We start from the raw sequence: 23,605 nt of genomic DNA, 5'->3' as shown, positions 1-23,605 counted from the left end.
ACTTGTAAAAGGTAGCATGCTAACCAGCTAGCCCAGGCGCTAGTCTGATAGCCCACGTAGCTTCAGCTGAGAGATATAAAAGTGGTGAGTTCACTACGTACACAAAATTATCTCAAAATACAAAACAAAATAGACGTTGGCCACTCATCTGTGAGGAAACGCACGCTTCCTTCTGTTCTCTGATTCAGAAAGAAGACTTTCTTATCACATGTGCAGAAGAAAAAGAATGAAAGAAACCAGATTAGCTGTAAACGTGCAGAATAAAACTGAATATTGGGCAACACATATCACATTATGCTTTTCACATCACCACCTGAATAATCTGGTAACTCCATAAATCAGCTGATAATTATTATTATCAGTGTGCATGTAAACGCGCTCACTGACGTCTATGAAATATCATCAACACTGATATTTCGTCATAACTTTGAATAACTAAATTCTTGCATATTGCACCTTTAAGTTTTGCAGCAGCAGCATGAAAACATGAGGTCAACAGGTAGAAGGTGTATGAAGAAGAAGAATAAAGCCTCCTGAGACAGAGAAACACAAAAACTCCAGTCATGTTTAAGCAACTTGGTACACAAGGAGCCAAAAGGAAACCTCCAAAACAAACATGTCACATGATTATTATCAACAGAAATCAAATAATCAACCACAGCAAGCAGGAAACTGATCACAGATGCACACAGGAGCAGAGATCATCCACCAGCAGCCGACTCACTGCTAACATGCAACACTCAGAGCAGGCACATGCAGGAAAGTGAAAGTCTGATATTAAAAATTTACTCAATTTTGAGGTATTTTACTTGAGTGTTTCCATTTTCTGCATCTATATGCTTTTCACTCCACTACATTTATCTGATAACTTCAGCTACTAGCAACTTTACAGATTACACACTGCATCAGAGCCAGAGTGGAACATTTTTAGATTAATTCATTTGATAGTAAACAGTGAGTAAACTACTCTTGGGTACAAATTGTACCTCAGGTAAAACACTTAACGTATCTGATATTAAATTTGGCTCCTTCAGTTTCAGGTCCTCATGATGATTATGTGACGTGTTAACTGCCGACTGAAGTTTAAAACCACTTGGGGTTCGACTGGATCAATTTAAACAAGATAAATGCCTGATTCTATAAATAGTTATCTTTGTCTTGTGATCAAACATATTGATGTGAAGATCATTTCTGAGGCTTTTCTATAAGCAGTTTCCAAATTAACGATGAATATAGCGACTTCTGCTCGACTCACATCACTCTCAGGTGAACTTTAACAACTTCTGATTATTCCTGTCCACTACTGGTTGAGACTCCAATGATTAAAAATTAAAGTTACATTTAATTTGGTTATTTGAACAGGTATGTGTGCTACAGTCAACCCCTCCAGCTAACACATGAAATATGAACTGATTTGTATTAATGAAGAGGCTTCTTCCTCTACCAGGAAACAGCCATCAAAATACAGAAGATTTTCTAGAAAAGGAAGTAATTTGTCATATTTTCAAGGCTTTGGGCTCCACAAATGACCTTCTATTATTAAGACGGAAGCAGAAAAATATGCTGATGTTCTGCCTGCACTCCTGGTAGATGGAGGTAAGGAAATGGACAGACTCTTGAATTATGGATGTGTCCTCAGCGAGGGGATATAGATGATGTGATGTGTCACGGAGCCAAACCTGAGAATGACTTCAGTGTTTTTCTCTTAACCCAATAAAAGTCCAGTTAATACCCGGTTCTGCTGGTACACTTAATGTCAGAGCTTTTTATGAGAAAATCTTCCTTAATATAATGAAATCATGCCTTTTAAAAAGTAGCACTCATTAAAAAAAAGCTAAAAAAGTAATAAAACTCCGGGAGAGAGTCAAGGAAATAAAAAGTCAAGCACAGGACGTGTTTTTTGGTAAAATATATACTTTTTTATTTATTTCTTTCATACAAAGAAATATTATGAATGTTCAGTATTTAATCATCTAGAAACATCTGTTCCATTTTTGCTTTTTGCATTGTGTAAAATTAATTTTCCTTTGATGTACATACCACAAAATAACTTGATTTACATGTCTTTCTCATTTTTTGTACATACAGATTTTTTTTCCTCTAGTCTAAATACATTATTATATGTGGGTAAGACAAACATTTCTAACATTTTTTAAAGTTTTTTTTTTTTTAGATCTCAAAACAAGGTTGAATAAAACTCAACCGTAACCGACGCAGCAGCGTGGAGGAAACCTCTCTCCTCCACGAGTGCCAGGTTGTTTCTCAGATATTCCCTCAGTTGCGTGACCATAATTTGAAATGCACGTACTCGATCAGTTTTCGGGGGGGAAAATGTCCGACTGTTGCCGTGAGAGGTCATCATAAATGCTTTTGTGTAATCAAAACATTGCACTAAAAAAAGGAGAGAAGGGGGAGAGATGGAGGCTTTTCTTCTTCGGAAACCAGAGAGAGAAGTAAAGAACAGCACTATGATAAAAAAAAATAAAAGAAATACAGTGTGACAAGCCTCCAGCTCCCCTCCCGCTACCAACCGTTTGGTTTGAGGCTGAAACCAGGCAGCTGGTTTCAACTGGAAAATAAGAGAAGTCGCTGAATTCGGGTCATTATCTGTTGTAATGACAGAGGCAGGCTGACCGTGTTGGGCTGGAGCGTTCGAGAGGCACAACATTTCAAACGTCAAAATCAAACAATTCAACTTTTAACTCAAATTTAACATTGATTGGAGGGAATTTTTTTATCTATGAGGATATGTTGTGTACATTCAGTCTGGGCCGCTTAATAATCCCTTTTATCCCTGCATTCTCATAATGGCCACCACTTTGAGCATGCATAGCGTAGCGTAGCGTAGCATAGCATTAACGTAGCATAGCGTGGCCGCCCTCCTGCGCCCTTATAATAGCGCACCGCCTGCTGCAAAGAGATGCGCCTGTTCTCCCCTCTTGCATATCAAGAATTCAAGTAGAAAGACAAAAAAAACTAAACAAAAAAAAAAGCAAAAAGAAGCGATGCAGGGAGGGAAGAGCCGCGTGAAACATGATATCAACCCGAAGGCTTTTTAAATTTTTTGGCAACAAGTAGAGAGAGTTGTAGATCTGGCGTGGAGAGATGAGACGTGTGAGGATGAGCAGAGTGAATAAGGCATAAAGTATATTTATTATCAGCCATGGACGATGGCACATGAGGTTTTTCTGACGACACCGCAGAGGTTAGACGCTGAACGCCGCCTGAGGCAATTCTTGCTGTGCTGAGACTGTTGCACAAAAACCTTTCCTCCCCGTTTTGATCTGTTCGATCTGGGATCTGAGACGGGAGCAGCCTGGTGGACTTCTGTTTGAAGAAGCGCTGCTGCGGTGCGGCGTTGTGGTTTGTCTGTCATCTTTTCTATCTTTATGCTCCACTTCTGACAGATATGCCTCCGCTACCTCACGCAAAGATTTTCCATCTCACCGTGAAAACAAGGCACACGAGCTGCAGCGCGCCTCGACAAATCAAAAGCCTCTCAAGGAAATCTGATTGAGACTTTGTGTGACCTTTGAACTCCCAGCATGCAACGCTTCTAATGGGGGGAGCTGGAGAGCGGAGGCTCGATCGATCCGCCGGTTACCTTTACCCGATTAGCATAATGTTAACATGGTGCCCTTACGTGGTCCAGGATGGGGTTTAACGTTTGATGGATGGGCCATTCATGAGAGCGGGCAGCAGGAGCGCTGTGAATCAAAGGGCAGCTGTATACTTTAAGCATGAGTGACACAATGAGGATCAATTAAGCCCATTGATCTACCTGCTATTGAGTGGAAAAGGGCTGAAAAGCTGCAGCTTTGGCCGAAGCCAGCGCAGGAAAAATGGGCTCGTAGTGAAAAACTTAAACTGGACGGTTTGTGTGAAAGTGAAAGGATGAAATTGTGATGAATGAGGATGCACATGGGTTGATGTTCTCCACCTCTCTGTGAGCACTCTGTACCCGTAATATGGTGCTTTTCTCTTTTTTTTCTTTTTTTACATTTTCCACCCTAACTTCTACTTCAGTCGTCGCTGATTATCTGCATCACAAAGCACCGATAAATCCACTGAGTCTACAGGACGGCGCGGGAAGAAGCGAGAGAGTTCAAAATTAAAATGAGGAATGTTAAAAAAAAAAAAAAACAACAACAACAACAACACGTACATGTGGGCCAGATGTTATGTACAAAATATGGTTAGGCAGCTTAGTGAATTAATTGCTTAGAAATAAAAATAAATTATTATAAAATAGATTTCTGTACATTTTACATATATATAGCAATATCTCCACATCTTGCCGTTGAATTACAGAGGAAAAACAAAAATAACTTCTCAACAAATTAACCAAAAAAAAAAAACAACAAAAAAATGTCTCTCATGGTTTTTCACATCAATCCCAACCAAAGTTATGTCCCGTCATCTGGTAGAACTTCATGTTGAAGGGCCGGTAGAAGTCCCGTAGCCTCTGCACCACCTCCGGGTCAATGTTCGGGTGGGTCCGCCCTTTGGTTTTGCCCAGGCAGTGGGGCTTGCTGCTGCCCTCGGCCTTCTTGAGGCAGGGGAAACCCTTGGTCTGGTTGAAGTAAAAGTGTTTGTCTGTGATGATCCTCTTGAGCCCCAGGAAGTCCTGCACGCGGCCCAGCTCGCCGGCCGGGTCGGTGATCAGGCGCTCGCCGCTCACGAACAGGATCTGGCCCATGGGGAAGTACTGCAGCCAGTTGTCCAGGTGCTTGGCGTAGATACCGATCTGGATGGCGCTCCACGAGGTGTCGATGAGCCCGGTAGTCCTGTTTTTGAAGGTGAGGCTCTCGAAAGAGGGAATGTCGGGCTTCTTGGACAGAGTCTGCGTGTAGTCCGAGATAGCCCTGGTGACCGGGTCCCTCACCACCACGATCAGCTTGGTGTCCCGGGACATGGCGGAGATCCTGGCTGGAGCCTCTCTGGTCACAAAGTAGCTGGGGGTTTTCTCCATGGTGATCTGGCCCTCCAGGGTCTTGGGCATCAGCTCCCTGCAGGAAAAAAAAAATCAAACAAAATGGAGGTTAGGAGAAGGGTTACTGCATAATGTAATCAGGTTGATGGAGTGAACCATGTTCTGTAATCAATGACTCACTGAGCCTGTTTAGGCTTATTACAGGCCTCGAAAAAACCTATTAGTGTAGGCAGCTCTCCAACGTCAACATGCTCACTCACTCATAAGATATCTCACTTCTGACAGAACACAGAAAACCTTTATTTACTTCACAATCAAACACCAGGAAACACTTACAGACATTTCTAAACATGGCTGACCCTGAATTTAACCATATATGGGATCGACACAGCTGCTCTTTTTTTTTTTTTTACTCCTTAACAATTCTTTTAGTGTGAATAATTTTTTAATAGCATATTTTATAAATTAGCTCACAACACGTGTGAACTCCATTATCCGATGTGTCGTCCCTCGAGCTCGTCGGACTCAGACACCGCTGGATGTGAAGTTCCAGAGTCGTGAGGTTTAATCAAAACTCATCCTCCCTTTTCTGGAGCGAGAAAATAGACTCTGCCTCGCTGACTCAGACGTGCCCCGCCCACCCGATCCGACCCCGCTAAAAAAAACAAAAAAAAAAAAAAATGCTACAGCGGTGAAAGATGATGAGGCTTGTTTCAGAAAGGGAATCTGTTTTCTGACAAGAGCGGGTTTGGTTTTGGCTGATGGGCTTTACACAGATATGTTACATGCAGACGTATAATCAAGAGGTACTTGAGAACAACTGGGGTTCGAGGGAAAAGCGAGCGCGCTCCGCTCTCTCGGCGTTAGGTTTCAGAACTGGTGGCCAACCGCAGAGTGTAGATTATGGTGGAGGCGATAAGAGCGGTTTGACTGACACCAGGGACGTGGATCACCTCCCCCCCCCCAACCATCGAGCCCCCGAGCCCCGGGAAGGAAACCAGCCCCGTGTGATGTGCGTGGGATCAAATGTGTGAGGATTATGGGCTGGAAACTCCAACAGCCAGAGCTTTTTTTTTTTTTTTTTCCTCAAATCAAAAAGACAATCACTTAAAGAGGCAGTAACCAAAAAAAAAAAAAAAAACAGCAGATAAAGCACTCGATGGAGGGAGAAACAAAAAGGAGGACGAGATAACCGAGAGCGCCGGTCTATCAGGGCCAACACACTCTCGCAGATAACACTCCTGTCAGCCTGTTGCACATCTGCATCGCCTCTCTTGTCAAGGCCGGGGCGCTGACACGCCATTGTGTAGACTACACCATTGTAGTCAATCCCATTCAAATAATATGTAATGCTGCACACGGAGACAACAAGTACACACATTCTTAAACCAGGTGGAAGTAAAAACAGACTCTGTTTCCACGTTTCCTGATGTGCTCTGATAGGTCGGAATCAGTCTTGTGATGTTGGCAAGGACACAAAATAATCAATAATTGCCCTCAAATGCATTAAAACTAAGGTAACGAGCCTGTCGGAGAAATTACGGAGGTACAACGCCAAGCACAAACACTTTGTCACTGTGCTGCGTTACGTGGAATATTTACACGCTGAGAAAGATAAAGGACGTCGGAAACTACAAATGTCGGAGTCTTTCTGTACACTCAGGAGTCTGTAACGCTCGATTCGTCCCCGGAGCTTCAGCCGTTCCTCTGGAAACTCTTAAAGCTGGAATCTAGTTCACGTCCATCTAGCTCATGGCTAATTCATGGAACATCGGCTCTCCATCAATGCACATATCTGTGTGCGAGAGAAGAGGGAACGGTGGGGGAGACGAGAGAGAGGGAGAGAAAACACAGGGTAACATCAGGTAACCCATAAAAATGCCTCATGGAAATGGTGTTGGCAGATTTGTGTAATCCTAATGCAGTGCCAGTGATCTAATTATGATAATATCTTCTTGATTGCTGACACATCAGAGGGGATGAATGGACTCCGGGGCCTGAGCTCATTAATAGGGTATAGAAATCAAAACAGATTTTTTATTTTTTTTTTTACTGCAGGAGCATGACAGATCTTTTTTTTCCCCACCAGCAAACCATTTTTCTGTTTCTACACATGCAAACATCACATAATCAACGCGCGAAACATTAATTCTCCGCCGCCAACTCGAAACTGTTTACACAGCACCTCTTTGAACGTCCTCAAGGAATATACAAAAACCAAAAAAACAGGCCTCGACGTAAAGTGCACGCCGTTCGTCATTCTCTCGATGCACAATGGCGATGCTGCCTGCAAGCTTTTCTCTGGTTCCCTGTGCTAACATACAAAAAGAGTCCAGAGCCGACACAGAAGAGGCAAATGGCTTCCCATCTAATCCGATTTCCAAATGACAATGCGGCGTGGAGATAGGGAGCGGAGGGGGGGGGGGGCCTGAGTTACAATGTGCATAGTGATAGATTATGCTGATCCAAGCTCACAGAATCCTTTTTTTTTTTTTTTTTTTTTAAATCAAGTGTTGGGGGTTGGAGGAGCGTAAAAAAAACAAGGAGATGGTTGGATAGCGAGGGAGAAAGAAAAGTGGTGAGGAAACCCCCCCCCCAAAAAAAAGCGCCAAGAACCCCCTCTAATAAAAAATCTCCACCTCTGACTTTGCCCACTCTCTCCTCCAAAGACAGGGACAGAAAAGGGAACAGAGGAGGGGAATTTTAGTGGGACAAGTAGCTCTTGGAGAAAACAATGCCTATTATGCTCTTTTTTTGATTTATGAGGTGCTGCTTTTAAAGATTCCGTCAGCAAACAGGCAATTCTGTGACACCGGCCTCCTCTTTTTTTTCCTGCGTTTCTTTGAAAGTGAGCCATTGTCCCGGAGCGGAGGGGTGAGCAGGGCAGCGGTCAGGGCACAGGGGCGGGGAGGGTGGAGGGTGGATGGGGGGCAGGGTGGAGAGAGAAGGGAGGCTGATGGAGGAGTTGGAGGAGGTGGAGGGGGGGGAGGATGCTTAACAGGGCTGAGTGGAGCACTTCTACATCCTCCTCAACCTCGAGTGAGAGAGAAGCCTCTTGGAGAGCGCTTAAGTGGAGCGTGTGCCAAATTTGCCCTGCAAACATCGGCCCCGTCCCCCCTGAGATCCCGAGGACCCCAGACCCAGAGACTAACAGCGCCCGTCGTCCTGGGGACAGCAACGCTCCCCCGGCTGCTTCTGGTAGCAAAGATAGCCTGTTTTTCTAAGCAAGCATGTTTAACTATTGCTGGTGATGCTACATTGTGAGCAACAAATCTGCGTTGAAACTGACAAGAGGTGACAAAGCTGGTTAGCTGTTGGCAGCGAGAGACATAAATCTGCTGTCGTCGGCGTACGGATCATACTTTTTTTCAAGTTAGCTGTTAACAGCAGGGTCCTATGTTGTTTTTGGCTATGGAAGCTAGCAGCTACAGCGCTAATATCTTACAGCTAAATGAGTTGATAGCCCTGCTGGAAAAAACAAAACCAGCACCAAAACACAACATATGCTGGTCTTGCTGGTGAGTCACCAGCAGGGAGAACTAACGCCTAAACACACAGCAGGACTGAGAGTTTCTTTTTTTCAGAGTGACATGAAGCCTTCAACATTTAAGTGTAGTTTAATGAGACTAAACAAACAACTTCACAGTGAATAAATGTAGAAAACGACTTCAGCTGAGGGGGTTAAAGTACTTTAAATGATAATACTTTAAGCTAACTATTACTGTAATAAAGTACAGATGCAACATCTGGATTTTCGGGCGGTTTATATTCACCTTAAGATGGTTTGTACATATATTTCTGATCCAGTAACACTTAAAACTAACTTGACTTCAAAATAATTATGACACAAAACTTTTTTCTGTGCTTGTTTGCCCTTCCAGTTGATTTATATCAACCAAGCCTTCTCCTCCCTCCCTCCATGTCTCTGTGCAGCTTTTGTCCATTGAGAATATTTCCAAGTTAAAAGACATGCCAAACACGGCGATAAGACACAAAGCAGAAGCCCTTGTCACACGGCAGCATCAGACGGGGGCCGGCGGAGTGGCCCCCTTTGCCCTCTGTTTTAAAGAGCCCTCATCCCCGGCGGAGATAAACGGCAGGCAGGAAAAAGGGTTATTTCTGTGTGATGCTTCTGCCTTCCCTCCTGTCATGTTTGATTTGATGATAACGGGCTGCCGCTGAGCCGTCTGCCTCACAGCATCCCCGACATAAATGACTAGTTTGCCCGTGGACAAAAAGAGGAAAAAAAAAAGGCTCTTTAGTTGTCTGTCGATATTCTAGTCGATACAAAAAGGTTTACAATTGTCTCACATGTCTGGATTCTGAAAGCATTTGAATCTCAAATGAGGGTTTGTTTATTTGACTACAGACAAATCATGGGGGCATTTTGTATCCTCAAGCGATGGCAGGGTGTGGTTTTACTCTTCAAAAGGGGGCATTTAAAGCTCAAGATGTCAGGTTTCTACAGCGTGAGGACCCTGGAGCGAGTGCCATCGTCCCCCCAGGGAGGCGACACTGTGCAAAACATCCAGAAAATCAGCTTCCACGTGTTTTCTTACATATACATCTTTACATACAACCTCTCCGCAGTCCACACTCGTCACCACGCTCTCCTTTCCATTGATCCCCAGAGCTCCCCCGCCCCCCCGACAACCAGCCCTTGAGGGTCCGATAGCAAAGTGACACTTCACAAGTGGGACGAAGGAGAGGGAGGAAATGAGGGAGGAAGTACTGAAAGGCTCCCTTTCTTTTCCAAGGGGCCTCTTAACCGAGCCCTTTACATGAACCGACGTGTTGGACGTGCGAGCGTTTTTTAAAGGAAGTACAAAGAAACATCTTTATTCCACGTCGGACGATAAAGATCTCGAGCACCGCTTGTTCGTTCGGTTCTAAATTTGATCTCATCTTCCCCCCGGGGGGGGACAACAAGCGTTTCAGTGTTACATGCAAATTCAAAGTGCGACGCATGCACTTTGTAAGAATACGCGTGAAATCTGCTGCAAAAACCCCTCCGCTGGTGTTGGAGAGGATGATGGATGATGGGTGCAGAAACGGAGGGTTCATCGCAAGAACTCACAGATGAGTCGCTCGTAAATAAAAAAGTGTTCATCAATAACCGAGCGTTCCCCCCTACATGCTATGAAATGGAACTGAAGGAAGCAACATGTTTATGCAACGCACACACACAAACACACACACACACATGCGTGCACACACTACAGATACTACAAGGGGGAGGCGGCTCACGCAGGCCTCTGCTGGCTCACTGAGTATTTTTCAAAAGCAGCATTTAAGCACATACAGAAGCCAGACATTTTGAAATATACTCCACTGTGCCTGGAGTCTGACATTATATTTAACCACAGAGCATGGCTTTGGCTGTAAATTAAAAAGAAGGGAGAAGATGGTTTATGGCGGCGCAGTCTGCCGGGGCCACTCAGACCCGGAGAGGGAGAAGAGCTCCGGCTGCAGTCTTCGCCTCTCTTTCAGGCACTTAGTGGAGTCCAGGTGTTAGTATGTGGCCACTTAGAGCTTTCTGACAGTTCATTTCCTGGCTGAGAGAAGCCAGAGATCAGTGCTTTAACTCTGAGATCTTGCAGGTGTGCATCTGTATCTTATATGCCTCCTTTTTTTTTTTTTTTTTTTCGTGCCGGTATGTTTTCTCTTTGCACCTGCATTTTGAGTCGGCTCACAGATCTTCACACCTGCTTTGCAACATAACACCAAAAAGAAAAACTCAACCGTAACCTCTACGTGATGCTACGTGATGCTACGTCTCCATCAAACCCGATCAGAGCCGATCCTCCCGAAGCCTGAGGTTTCAAATTAACAGGCTTCACTGAATAATGGTGTCACTGGTAACTCAGGAAGGTGGCTGAGTGGAAGCCCCTCCGAATCACCCGTCTGCTCAGAAAGGATTAATAATGCAGGCTGGCCTAGTATCACACTCTCAGACCTGGATGGAGGGGCCCTGCATGGGATGGTGCTGCTATAAAGAGGAGCGCTGTTTGAAGGCTTACATTCCTCCTTGAGATTACTGGGGAGGCTGTTGTCTGGCCTGTCGGTGTGAGCGGAGATACTTCAGACTGTTTTCGACTGTATCTGCCGCTTGACCTTCAGAAGCGCTTATAAACGACACACATCAGGAAGGGGAAGAGCTCGGGGCTCACGTCTCGCCTTCACAAATAATTTACTTTGGATCTTAGTCTGCAGATCAATGTCGCTGTATCTGAGACGCTTGTATTGGATTTCTGAGACATATCGGGACGTCTGTGCCTGATCTAAAAACAGCACAGTGGAACTTTTTGCATGTCAAATTTGTATGTTTCATGCCCATATTATCAACATTTGTGCAAAACATGTTCAAATGGCTTCTGCATCAGGAGGGATGGGACCACCTCAACGGGATCATTTTAATAAGACGTTGGGATGTTTTGCAGTATTTTTAGTGAGTCGTCTAAATTTTCAGCTACATTTGTCACGACAGAACCGGGTTAGCCACCACAATCTCTCCCTGATCCTAACCAAGTGGCTTTTGTTCCTAAACCCAACCAGCACCTTAAGCACTAAGTGTTGTAGGGATATAGATTGCAAAGTACATTGTAAACATATCCATGGTTTGCGATACAAACATTTTTTCTGGTGACTGAAGATTAATAAACGCGACCAATGATCCCACTGGTCCCTCAGACATGCTGAAATATATAAAGATAAGTTGCAGACGGTGCCTCTCAATTCATTACTATTATGTGTTTAAACCTCTTGCAGCTCATCTTCTACTTGTGTCGAGGGGCAGTGAGCAGCAGCGCTTACAGGAGCCTAAAAGTGTTGGGAACCAGCAGCTTCGACGTTTTCTGAGGTAGAAAATTCAATTTTTTCAAGAAGACTTTGCATGAAAGTAAAGTTAAAAATACAAAACACACATTCAGGATTTGATATCACAGCACTTAATTAGACCTACTGACAAGAGAATGGAAAGAAGGGAGTCTTAAGGGCGAAATGCACAACAGGATCTGAGGTCAGAGTATGATGACGTGGCGACCATTTTAAGCTTTTCCAGAACAACAGTGCAGCGGCCGAGCTGGTAGGAATGGTTTCTCGCTCTGTGACACTTTGACACCCAAACTCTGTGCCGGACTCCTAATCTGTTTGATAAATGCCGACTCCCAGACCCTTAACTCCATCCAGAAGTCGCACTATGTCAGAGCAGCCTGGGAATCTACTGACCCTCCGTGTAAACAAAGCAGTTAACCCGACCGACGCAACCCGTCCATCCATCACTTTTCACTGGAATCAGGGAGTCGTGCTTCACCAGAGTGGAGCGTCTCTTACGGAGTGCGTAGGAGAGGGAGAGTATGTGAGTCGAGCAAGGGAGGGAAGGGCAGCGAGGCCTCGCGGTCACGGACCATCCAGACAAGGTCCGGGCTCGTACCCAGCCCGGTTTGGAGGCGACATCAGACGCTGGTAAATAAATAGAGAACTTGCCACCACATATAATGTCATGGACTACATGTTGCACACCCCAGCAGCATATTACCTCCAGCCACAGCTCCAGATACCCCCCTCTGCTCCATCCTGAAAACACTTAAGTGAGGCGAAGACATTCTCCGCTTCTACCACTGCGGTCGCTTTGTGATGGGCAGCATCGCGGAGGCGTGACAAGCACAAATTATTCAATTCAATAACCAAATATCATTTTTCCTGCTCGGAAAAATCTGTTTTCAAGTATATTTGTTGCTATTTGGCACCTCTGGGGAAACGGCGCAGGAATGTGCGGAGCCATGAGGGTTTTTTTCAGGGTCCGGAACCACATCGGCCTGCGGGCCATAGACGGCTGCCTGGAATTACCGAGTGTTAATAACCCTGCAGTGAAGCGAGGAAGCCCACCATGTGGTATAAATAAAACAGAGGAGTTGGTGAAAGGGATGGTAGAAGGGAGGGGAGAAGCACCTCCTCCCTTCCTCTCATGAATGTTCAACAGCATGCTGACAGAAGTATCTTTTTTTTTTTTTTTTTTTGAGGCTTTCAAAAGCTCCGAAAAAAGCTGAATTTTCCTGGCTTAAAAGAGGTGAAAGATCCCATCGTTTTTGGTGACACTAAACACAACATCTCATCGCTTTGTTTGACACGCGATACGAGACGAGTCATCCGACACGACCTCGGCTCTCACCGCAAACTCTCACCAGGCAGGCACACTCCTGAAAAATCCACCACTTGGACCAGGATTTGTTTAGCTCTGGTAATCTGGGCCTAATCAGTGTGTTTGCTCTGGGTGTTTGCTGAAGGTGTTAGCCCGGAGCTAGCCACACATTCCAGCGCGCCGTCAAGTATCAGGGCGCGACTGACTGACTGACAGCGAAATAAACCGATGAACCGTGAAAGGATAGGAAACAACCAGGCAGACAACAATGCAGAGCTGCAGGTGTAGAGTCGGTGAGCAGGTCTGTGAGTGTGTGTGTGTGTGTGTGTGTGTGTGTGTGTGTGTGCAGGCAGAATCAGCCATTCTGACTGATTTCCTGACACTTGACATGCACCAAGAGGCACATGACTCCTTGATCTAGCTACAGCAAAAGATGAATAAAAGATGAAACAGACTGGAGAAGAAACATACATGCCACCACCCCCACTCCCCAGACACATGCACAGTCACACACACACACACACACACACACACACACACTCACAGAGTGAGAGAGGGAGAGACGAGCTACTTTGCATCCTGTTTGAATTAGCTGTCATCCGTAACTGCCTGCACACCTTTTTTGAAGACAGGTGAACTACAAAGTGTGCACGAGAGAAGAAGAGGGGATTTCCTCTCTCTCTCTCTACTGTATGTCACTCAGTGAGCAGAGAGGAAAAACCATCTTCCCGTGTGTTTGGACTATCATTCAGCCTCCATTACTCACGCTGCAGCTGTTGCAGGTTAATGGTTTACAAATTCCTGAAGACGACAGCCCGCCTCCCGAGCTAACGTATAATTAGCCAAATTGAGTAACGATAGCGCCAGTCGCAACAATTAACCTGCTCCTTTTCAGAGATGGAAAGAAGTGGCAGCGCAAAGAAATTCCTCCGGCGATCCTTCAGTTTTCTTTGGATCCGAGCCTACACGTTGTCTCCCACAATATCTGCGAGCGCCCCGAAGACAAGATAATTACTGTTAAGAAGAGCGAGCAAGCGATTTAAGGGCAGCCAGTGGGAGCTCAGTTTCAGGGTTTCAGGGAGCAGGACGACAAATGTTTTCACCCCTCGGCTGTATCTCCATCAGTAAGCCTCTTGGTTAGAAGTGAAAGGGGATCTGTGAGAAGTCGGTGCCAGGAAGACAAGCTATTCTGTGGAGGGAGTCGAGCCGGCAGAACTGTGATGTACAGTCTGTCAGCTCTTGGCTGAAAGCCTGTAGAGGATGTTTGTTTTAATAAATCCTTTCAACAGGTAATTAAAGTGTTTTCTTGTTTTTTACTAGATACCCGTGTTGTTTTCTTTTTCCTCTGGTTGGAGAGCACTTACACGCTCGTGCCAAAAAATGCACAATCGTCTGAGTTTGTGAAAGGTTTACACTCTGATCTGGACAGAAATCACAGGGTGCGAGTGCCAGATTTTTGTTTCCAATGAAGTAAAAGTGCAGCAGTTTGTGAGAGAACAAACACAGACAGTGTGTTCAATAAAGCCCCGTGCTTCACCATGGTAAAGGAGCAGCGTGCAGGAATTTTAGCTTAAAACGCTGCAAACAAAACATCCTAAAACAAGTGTTGCAGATAGCTACTGAAATTAGCATGCTAACCAGCTAGCCTGAGCCCAGTTAGCTACAGTTAGCAGGTACTCTAGTGATGTCCTGCACCATGAGAATGTTGTTGAGCAGTGTGGGATCATGGGAGTTGTTGTTGTCGCTGTCAGACAAACAGCAGAGTCAGTGAAGATCTACTGAACGGAAAATGTGTCATTACGTTACGATTTCTGACGTATCTGCTAACGTTTCCTCGGACGGGTGATCAAATACAAGTAGAGATACGTCAGAGTCGTTGTCAAAACAAACAGGACAGCATATCAACAGATTACCCTCTAACTGCTGCTAAACGTAGCTAGTTAGCTCAGTTAGCCATGCAGCTAGCGGGCCTGGAGCACGGGAGGGGAACTGTTTTTGTTTTTAACTAAGATTCTTATCATATTGCTCCCTAAATATATAACAAAGACATTTTTTAATGTGGAAATATTACTTGTAGAGGAAAATCAGCCCACACACACACACACACACACACACACACACACACACAAACACAACCTTTGAACTATATCAAGTTATCAAGTGTTTGGACATCCTTTTTTTCTGGGAATGTTTTTGTCAAATGAAGCTCAGAAACAGCAGAAACATGTCAGTTTGTTTCTGATCACTTAAACGAGGGAGAAAGAGAGAAAAAAAAAACTAAGCCTTGGTGGGAAAAATAATTGAGAGCGAGCAGAGTTTGGCCGGGTCGTCTCGGAGTCGAAGCCGAAGTGTTTCTTACTGAGCGCGGCGCCCGGCAGCGCTGGGAGAACATCTCAATGGAGAGAGTGACGAGTGCCGAGCAGCCGCGGAGCAGAGAGACAACTCAGGGCTTCTAATGAGCTCTGCTCTTTTTACTGCCGGCTAATGGAACCTCAGGAGACCTCCGCCGTGTGTGTGTGTGTGTGTGTGTGTGTGTCGTCCTCTCTCCCGGAGGCAAACACACACTCTCCAGCACCCTAATGGCTACCTCGGGGACTTAATACCTGGGACGAGTGCAACTTTACAGGTTTACCGTCATCACTTTCTCCTCAACTGGATTTTCTAGCTCTTCTTTTTTCCTCTCTGGAAACAGCAGAGAGGAGTTCCCGCACCGACCTGCCTTTTAATAGGAGTAATAAGAGCGGATGATTAAGGAAAAGCCACATTAGCGCGCTCCTTCCAGCCTCCAGGGGAACCTTTTTTTTAAATGTGCCAAAGAGCGTTTATTTAGCGCCGATGAATGACCGTTAACTCTGAAGGGAGGACGTCTGGTTCTGTTCTGACATGTGCAACAACATCCAAATTATCACCTTGTTAAAAAACGTGGGCTAATTCACGCTCAGCACAGAGGGAGGGCTTGTGCGCCGCTCGCTCCGGCCTCTGATACCACTTCATTAGACCTCTTTATTGAGTATATTAACATTTCCTGTAGCAGCGGTCGCTTGAATCCTCGGGCAGCGTGACTGAGCACAGACAATAGCCCACGCTTTGTTTTGTGTTCTGCTGTTTGCATCAACCTTGTGAGTGTTTGACAGCAAGTTCCTGTCAGCGTCTGTGGCTTTTATCCCTGGCTCCAGCAGGAGGTTCCTGCCTGTGGCGGCCATATTGTCCTCACCAGTGTGGGTAGTGCTCGCCGGACACCGTGAGGAGGCGAGAGGAAGAAAGGGAGGGAGGGGGAGGCAGGCCACCACAGTGCAGCGCTGCCACTCCCCTCTCCACAGGTCTCTGCTTTCACAATTAACCGCTTGTAATTTGGGGGTGAAAGCTGCCTTTTCACTCAGGCGGCAGGGAGAGAGGGCCTCCGTCCCCTCGGCGCTGACCAAAGGCTTCTCTGGGAGGCAGCCACTCGTGGTCAGCGAGGCCTGCAGCGAGCCCCGCCCGGGATTGGACGAGCCGAGTATGACATGTGACACCAGCAGCGCGGGTGCACAGCTGGAGGAGAAGCAGCTCGTGAGGGAGGGATCTGCTGTTAGCAAATAATCCACTAATTTGGGAGCTGAAGGTGGAACTCCAGCCAACACAGAGGCACAGTTTCAGGAGGATTCGAGCGGGAGGATGTGAACCTGCTGTCAGCTGTGCACGGTTGGCCGGCCCGGGCGCTCGTCCCCCGAGGAGCCGAGGAGTTCCAGGAATCGGGGAAACAATCAGCGCGCCAAAGTTTCTAATCATCATCTGAATTCGTCCCGAGTTAGGAGCCACTTTAAGCTTCAGCTGTCAAAGAGTTTTAAAACAAAAATCAGCCTCATCTACATAAAAACTGTGCTGTCATGCCATTGTGTTTCTGCGAGGAGCGGCTGTAAAAATCCCCCCGTGGGGCCTGTAGCATCCAGCGGCTCTGCAGATGGTCAACACACAGACCCTGTCAGCGAGCAGGCGTGGGGCTGACCCCCCAGTCAAAGGCCCTCAACCCATCTCTGCACATTACCTCCAATCAGGCTTGACCGATCAATACCGGTGGCAGCAGGGTGAGGGGTGACATTTGTGTTGGCTGTCTGAGTGCTTCTCATTCATGGGCGGCGTCGCAGCTGAGGCAGCCGTAATAACACCTTCCTGCACCTCCATGTATGCAAACACGAGCACTAGATGTTCTGCGGGACAATGACTTCACTGGAGAACCAGGTGGCCTCTGTTTGGGCCCATTGAGAGGAAGGAAGGAGGGCGAGGTCAGCGGCAGCAGAGAGCGGGACGGGTCACCTACATGGAAAGAGGAGCAACCCCATGTGGCGGGCAGATAAAGGGACGTGCACCCATCCAGAACCGTCCCTGACATGGGCCGGAGCTGCGGTCTGACTCCGAGGATAACGGCCTTTTCAGAAGAACAGCGCAGACTTCCGAAAGTCTGATAGCGGAACACGATTTTTTTTTTTTTTTTTTTTTCCAGCCATGCTCCACTTGTCCCTTTTTTTTTTGTTGTTGTTGTCGCGAGGAACTTTTTAGTGACGCTGCTGTGTGAGCGCGTTTACCTCCGCGGTGTTTTATCACTGGACAAGATACAAAAAGGTTGACCGGAGAGACATCCTGCTCGGGGACGGCGCCGGTTCAATCCCAGCAGTCTCTTGACAGCGACTGAAGCCTGACCTTTGATCACAGACCACATCACACACCGACTGTGTGTGTGTGTGTGTGTGTGTGTGTGTGTCCACCTTACATATATTATCATATGGCAGAACAAAGCACACCTCTAACCATAAAGAAGCAGTATGTAGTTTTGGAAGAAGTCCAAACTCAGAATTTTAATATTTACAACATAAACTCAGGCATATTTATTTTTTTACAGCTGTTCTCTGAGGACAATAAGCTCCCCAGAACTCCGTTTGAAGCTAGAAAAGGTGGCAGGGTCCGCCACAAAGCAAAGCAAAAAGAGTCCTTTTAAAAAGGCCAATTTGTTTATTCAGATTAATCAGACATGAAAACAAAGATTTAGTTTGTTAGGACATAAAAAAAAATAAGATCCTTCTCTTCTGATTACAATAAAACTACACACTGCACCTTTAAAAGTCTCTACAAACTTCTGATCAGTCCGTTGAAATAATGACACTACGACCTCGAACAGAACCCACCACCACCTCCCGTGTGGACCCGGGCCGTGCACGCTCCCTCCGACATCTCTCCTGGTTTAACGCTGAAGCCGCTCCGAGGGAGGAGCGCCGGCGTCGACGCTGCCGGGCCCCGACAGTGAGCTGAGACCGGAGCCCGCGACACGACAGCAAAACCACAGTACAGTAATTATATATCAAAGCCCCCTTCATAGCCAATAGGGCTAAATGGGATATGAAGAGAGCGACGTGCACCGCAGCCTGACAGGCAGAGACGAGGGCGGCAGTCAACAAGAGTTAGGGCGTAAATAAAAAAGCTCTGGTTTAAAGAGGAAGAGGAGAAGAAAGAGGAGAGGGGAGGGTCGACTGCACAGAGCGAGTCAGAGTCTGTTAGAAGTGACACACTGTAAATATACACATTAATACATATACATGGTAAAGATCTGACAGGCGACTTTAAAGAAAACAATATAACTGCTGTTTTCTTTTTTAAATCCTGTTTTTCTTCTTCGTTCATTTCATGATTTATTAACTCAACATTTTCTGGTTTTTCCCACACGTTGCCTCCTTATTTTTGATAAATTGTCTAATTCAACTTTTGCTTCCCGTGTTTCTTTTTGTAACTTCTCTTGTGAATAAAGTTTTTTTAAAAAATGTTAGGTAACTTTTTAAAGGGGCCGTGTGGAGCTCCGGCACTGTTAGTTAAAAGAACGTTAGTGGACTCCAGCAGTGAGCTAACGTTAGCGGCTCTCGAGAACATGCAGGAAGTCAGTTCAGGCCATTAAAAAGGTTTTTATTACAGATTTAGATTAATTATTACATAGAGCCCCTTTAAAGGTGCACTCTGTAGTTTTATAAGAAGACAAAGATTGTCATTTACTGATTTATTTCATGTCTAAACAAATTAAACAAACTCTCTTTGTTTTCATGTATGAATAAGCAAACCGACCTTAAAAAGGACAAGACAGTTTCACACTGTTTGACTTTGCTTGTGGCGGACCCTGCCACCTCTCTAGCTTCAGAACAGAGTTCTGGGACCTTATTTCTGAGTTTGTAACATTGTGAATATTAAAACATTCTGAATTTGTTTTCCAGAACTGCACGGTGCTCCTCTAAAACAAAATGCAAAGCAGGAAATTTAAAAACAACAACTTTGCTCGTTGCCTCTGGTGCAGACTGTTCATGAGTTGTGACCCTCTGCAGGAGTCGGACTCACTGAATTTGCCCATTAATGTACGAGCTGAAGATAAAGACATATTTTACTTATCGCTCTCAGATAACACCGGCCGACTTTCACCGAGCCGCCGAACAAAACAGGTGCACAGCAGATAAAAACACACAAAGAGAAAAATAACGTTCACATTCAGTCACACTTGTTGAGCTCTGACTCTCTGTTTCTGTGTGTGTGTGTGTGTGTGTGTGTGTGTGTGTTCCTTGGGGCCAGTTCATGCATGACCTCACCACGAAAATGTGTAACCTCCTCATACGAGGACCCCCTCGGTCAAAAGGATGAATCATGTGTTTGTCTTTGGCAACAAATAAAAACTGTCAGAGTTCATCAGACGCCCACAATCAGACGTGTTATTACCACCACCTCCATTCATCTCCAAACTTCTCCCTCTCTCTCTCTCTTCCTCTTCCTCTCTCTCTCTCTCTCTCTCTGGAGTCTTTTCTGATTCTCTTCTTCTATGGGTTTTTTTTTCTCCTCTTTACTTGGTGGAATTCCAGCTCTAAATGTGCGTCCGTTGGGGGGGGAGATGGTGCAAGCGAGTCACAATGGCGGATGGCGGAGAGAGAGAGAGATTGTGCAAAATGGACAAACAAGGAGAGGCTTGAATTGCTCAACACACACACACACACACACACACACACACACACACACACACACACACACACATAAACCGTCTACAACCGCCTCCGTAAAAAAAAAGAAAAGAAAATGACCCTCGCTGCGATCAGATCATATTCCCACAGAATACATTTCAATGCCACGCAAATTTTCTCCTCCGTCTGGAACATTCCAGCGTTCTTCTTCCCCTTCCAGTATCTGGTCCCTGATAGGAGACTGAGGAGGGATCAACAATGAATGAAGTATGATTTCCTTCCTCTCGGTTCATCCTCGCTCGAGAAACACACTCACGAAAGAAACCTTTTTTTTCCCCCCTCCTGCACCACAGGGACGACTTTCTCCAGCTGTTCTCTCTGAAACATACATTTCTCTGCCGCAGTTCTTCCATAAAAGTGCATCCAGACAGAAACATCACCGTCTAGATATCCTGTTGCAGCGTAAAAATCCCCCGTCGCAACAAAAGAGTTTGAGGGAATTTCACTCCGAGAAAATTAAAAATGAATCTTTGTGTATTTCTGTGTGTGAACGAGACGGAGCGTAAAAGACTTTTTGGCACCGGCACACAAGAAAATGTGACAAAAACTTGAAACTGAAGCTCGAGAACGATACGCTTCCCATTCAAACCTCCACAGAGAAACCTTGAGTCACCACTTCTTCACATGGCTTTGAGAAAGTATTAGATTTCGCGGCCCTGAACGTTAGCAGACAGCAGCGACTCCCACGATTCCCCCCCCTCCGATCCACAAAAGTTACAAGATGTTGAAGTTAAATAACAACTCCTTCCTCTCCGGCAGTAAATCTGTTTCTATCAAAGCGAGCAACACGAGGGAAACTTCTCACAAATCAAGAGCGCCGTGTCTTTGTCTAGTTTTTCATGATGTCGACCTTCGCTGGGGCCTAACTTCAGGATCTCACATGGAGAGTAAAAGCATGGAGCAAAATCTGTTCATTCAAAATCCCATTATTTATTTATTTTTTTATCAATTTCTTTTATTAACTTAAGCGAAAACTTTGTGAGACTTAACTGGAGGCAAAATACTTTAAAAAAATAAGACAGTTTTAAGTGGAGTTCCAATAGCCAATCAATTATTCATCAGCCACAGCCTGACCCCGTTTACTTATCGTCGAATTAAAGTAATAATCGAGCAGTGCGGGTCAACACTGACTTCATTCTGACTGAGCTGTGACTCCAAACAAACTCCAGCTCCAGCAGCTCAGTTCGTCTTATTTCATTAACGTGCTGAGGCGCTTCACTTGTGCTCATTAAGCTCTGCAGCTCGTTATATGAACACACTGTGATGCAAATGACAGGACAATGTTAGTGCGTCGACCTCTGGGGACGTTTTGTTCTGAGGAGGATCCGCATTTTGTCCTGCAGATCCACTTTTCTGGTTTTGTTTGGTTCTTGCAGCGCAGCTCTGTTAACAGCAGCTCACTGACGCTTTGGCCATTTTAGAGGCGTAAAACTAAAAAAAAAAAAAAAAAAAAGAGGGGAAATACAGCGAGAGGAAACAGCTTTTTAAAAATCAATTCTCACAGTTTAAATCCAGGAAAAGGTTTTGGAGAATTTTGGAGAATCTTGATATTTGGTTTGGAGACATTTGGCAGCTTCACGTCACGGAGTGAAATATAAAACACGTCTGTCGGGGTCAGATTTACTGTCACAGGCGCGCAACCAAACGAAACAACAGCTTCACTGAGAGCTCACATCATCACACCTTCACCAGAACTCACACATCTGCGCCCGATAAATCACAGCTAATTTATAAAAACGAACCTCGGTCCAAACAAAGCGCCGCAACACGACCAACTTCTACATTTTTCACTCCGTCAGAGGAGCCTGCAGGCGCGTCACCGTCAAGGTGCAGTGTTGCGCTGCGTCCAATAGAGATCACTGCGCGTCGCAGAAACGGGCCAGGCTGAGCGGGATCACGCTGCCGCACAATGTGACACGATCGATACTTGTTTTATTAAAAATATACGCAAACAAAATCGGTGCGCAGCGGCGCGTAAATTAAACACATTTAATTAAAAAGGAGACACCAGGGAGAGACGACAGGCTGCTGCGTAAAATGTGAGAAAGAAGAAAATGTCACAAGTCAAGTGTTTTCATCTGCTTTGGAATGAACTCTAAACGTGCTGATAATTAATATAATTAGCCTGAAAATATCTGAATGAGTTGGACTGTAATGAGGTCCGGATTAATGTCCGTGTGAACCGAACAGCAGTCAGTCGGCTCGCTGCGCTCTGAGGCTGCAGGAAGGAATTAAATCACTATTACAATTCTCAGAAACACAAGAATTTAATTCAGTAAATTCAGATTTGATCCTGCTGGCGGATCAATATCAGCTCTCCTGCAGCCGCAGCCTCCAATAAATCGAATTAATGGAGTAAAAAAAAAAAAAATCATCTAAATTAAACCAGCTACATTTTTTTGTTTTGTTTTGTTTTGTTTTGTTTTGTTTTTCTGGATCCACACAATCATCCAAACGCACGAGTATCCACAGCAGCGGGCTCACCTGTACCAGTCCAGTCCGTTCTCATAGTTGCGGTCGAAGAAGTGCGGTTCCGCTCCCACGGCTCTGATGTCGGGATGGACCCGGAGGAACTCCAGCAGAGCCCGGGTGCCTCCCTTCTTCACCCCGATGATGATCGCCTGCGGCAGCTTCTTGCTCCCGGAGCCGTTGGAGAAGCTGGACATGGCGCTGGGCTCCGGGGCTCTCTGCTGCTGCTGCTGCTGCTGCTGCTCGGCCCGCATCTCGTCCCAGTCGTCGGCTCTGTCCGCCTCCAGCTCGTTATCGAGCAGGTCTCTGGACGCGGCGGTTCTGATGGACGGCTCCTCGTAGTCGCTCTCTATATCCTCCCACGGCTGCGGCTTGGCCAGCAGTCTGGACACCAGGTCCGTCCTGCTGCTCTCTGTCCTCCGGGCCACCGCCGAGCCCGTCTCCTTGCCCCGGTAACCGTCCACCACCAAACTTGGCATGGTGGAGCAGTAGCCCACGCAGGAGTACAGCATGTAGACCCACACTAAAAACATGATGCTGAGCAGGATTAGTTTCTTCTTCACGGGGCTGGACCAGAGGGCATACAGGCTGTGACAAACCAGGCTATATTCCATAAGCCTTTCGGGTGAGAATCATATCCCAGCGGCGCATATTGCCCAACTCAGTCCCGGCGGCACCTCAGCGATCCTCGCGAAATTACGCACATGCTCACCTCAAACTAAAAAATAAAAAATAAATAAAACTCACAAATTAAAACTAAAAAGGTCTAATGCGACTATCACCGAGGAGAGGGATAGATCCAGAGAGGAGGCTCGGAGGGTTTCTGACTCATAGTTAGATTGTGGAGAACAGTTGCGCACCGCGGAGCTGCTCCAGGCTCATCTCAGGTTTGTTAAAAGTGCTGCTGGAGCAGGAGACCTTATACAGAGACAACAGCCGGAGTGACACCGGCGCGAACCAATCGCTGCTCGGAGGATAAATACGCCAGCCGTTTGTTGATAGAAGCGGACCAATCAGAGGAGGAGGAGGCGTGGGCGGGCCCGG

The 23,605-nt window shown here is 45.9% G+C and overlaps 1 protein-coding gene across 1 annotated transcript; it reads right to left on the bottom strand.

The window, feature by feature from the left end:
• Positions 1-1,896: 1,896 nt before the first annotated feature.
• Positions 1,897-23,532, bottom strand: hs3st3b1b (heparan sulfate (glucosamine) 3-O-sulfotransferase 3B1b). Its single transcript, XM_037082232.1, has 2 exons — positions 22,577-23,532; positions 1,897-5,009 (listed from the first exon to the last, which is right to left on the bottom strand). The coding sequence occupies exons 1-2, from the start codon at positions 23,173-23,175 to the stop codon at positions 4,391-4,393; spliced, it is 1,218 nt and encodes a 405-aa protein (XP_036938127.1). The 5' UTR covers positions 23,176-23,532; the 3' UTR covers positions 1,897-4,390.
• Positions 23,533-23,605: the final 73 nt, after the last annotated feature.

This window comes from Acanthopagrus latus, chromosome 20 (assembly GCF_904848185.1).
Source record: "Acanthopagrus latus isolate v.2019 chromosome 20, fAcaLat1.1, whole genome shotgun sequence".
In the NCBI taxonomy this organism is placed as follows: Eukaryota; Metazoa; Chordata; class Actinopteri; order Spariformes; family Sparidae; genus Acanthopagrus; species Acanthopagrus latus.
The sequence above is the reverse complement of the archived record's forward strand: the minus strand, read 5'-3'. Positions and strand labels throughout refer to the sequence as shown.

Bases quoted from the DNA above. Each gene is read 5' to 3' on its own strand.
- hs3st3b1b (XM_037082232.1), bottom strand. From the start codon at position 23,175: ATGGAATATAGCCTGGTTTGTCACAGCCTGTATGCCCTCTGGTCCAGC. The intron at 5,010-22,576 runs GTGAGCCCGCTG...TTTTTCCTGCAG, and splicing joins AACGGACTGGACTGGTACAG to GGAGCTGATGCCCAAGACCC.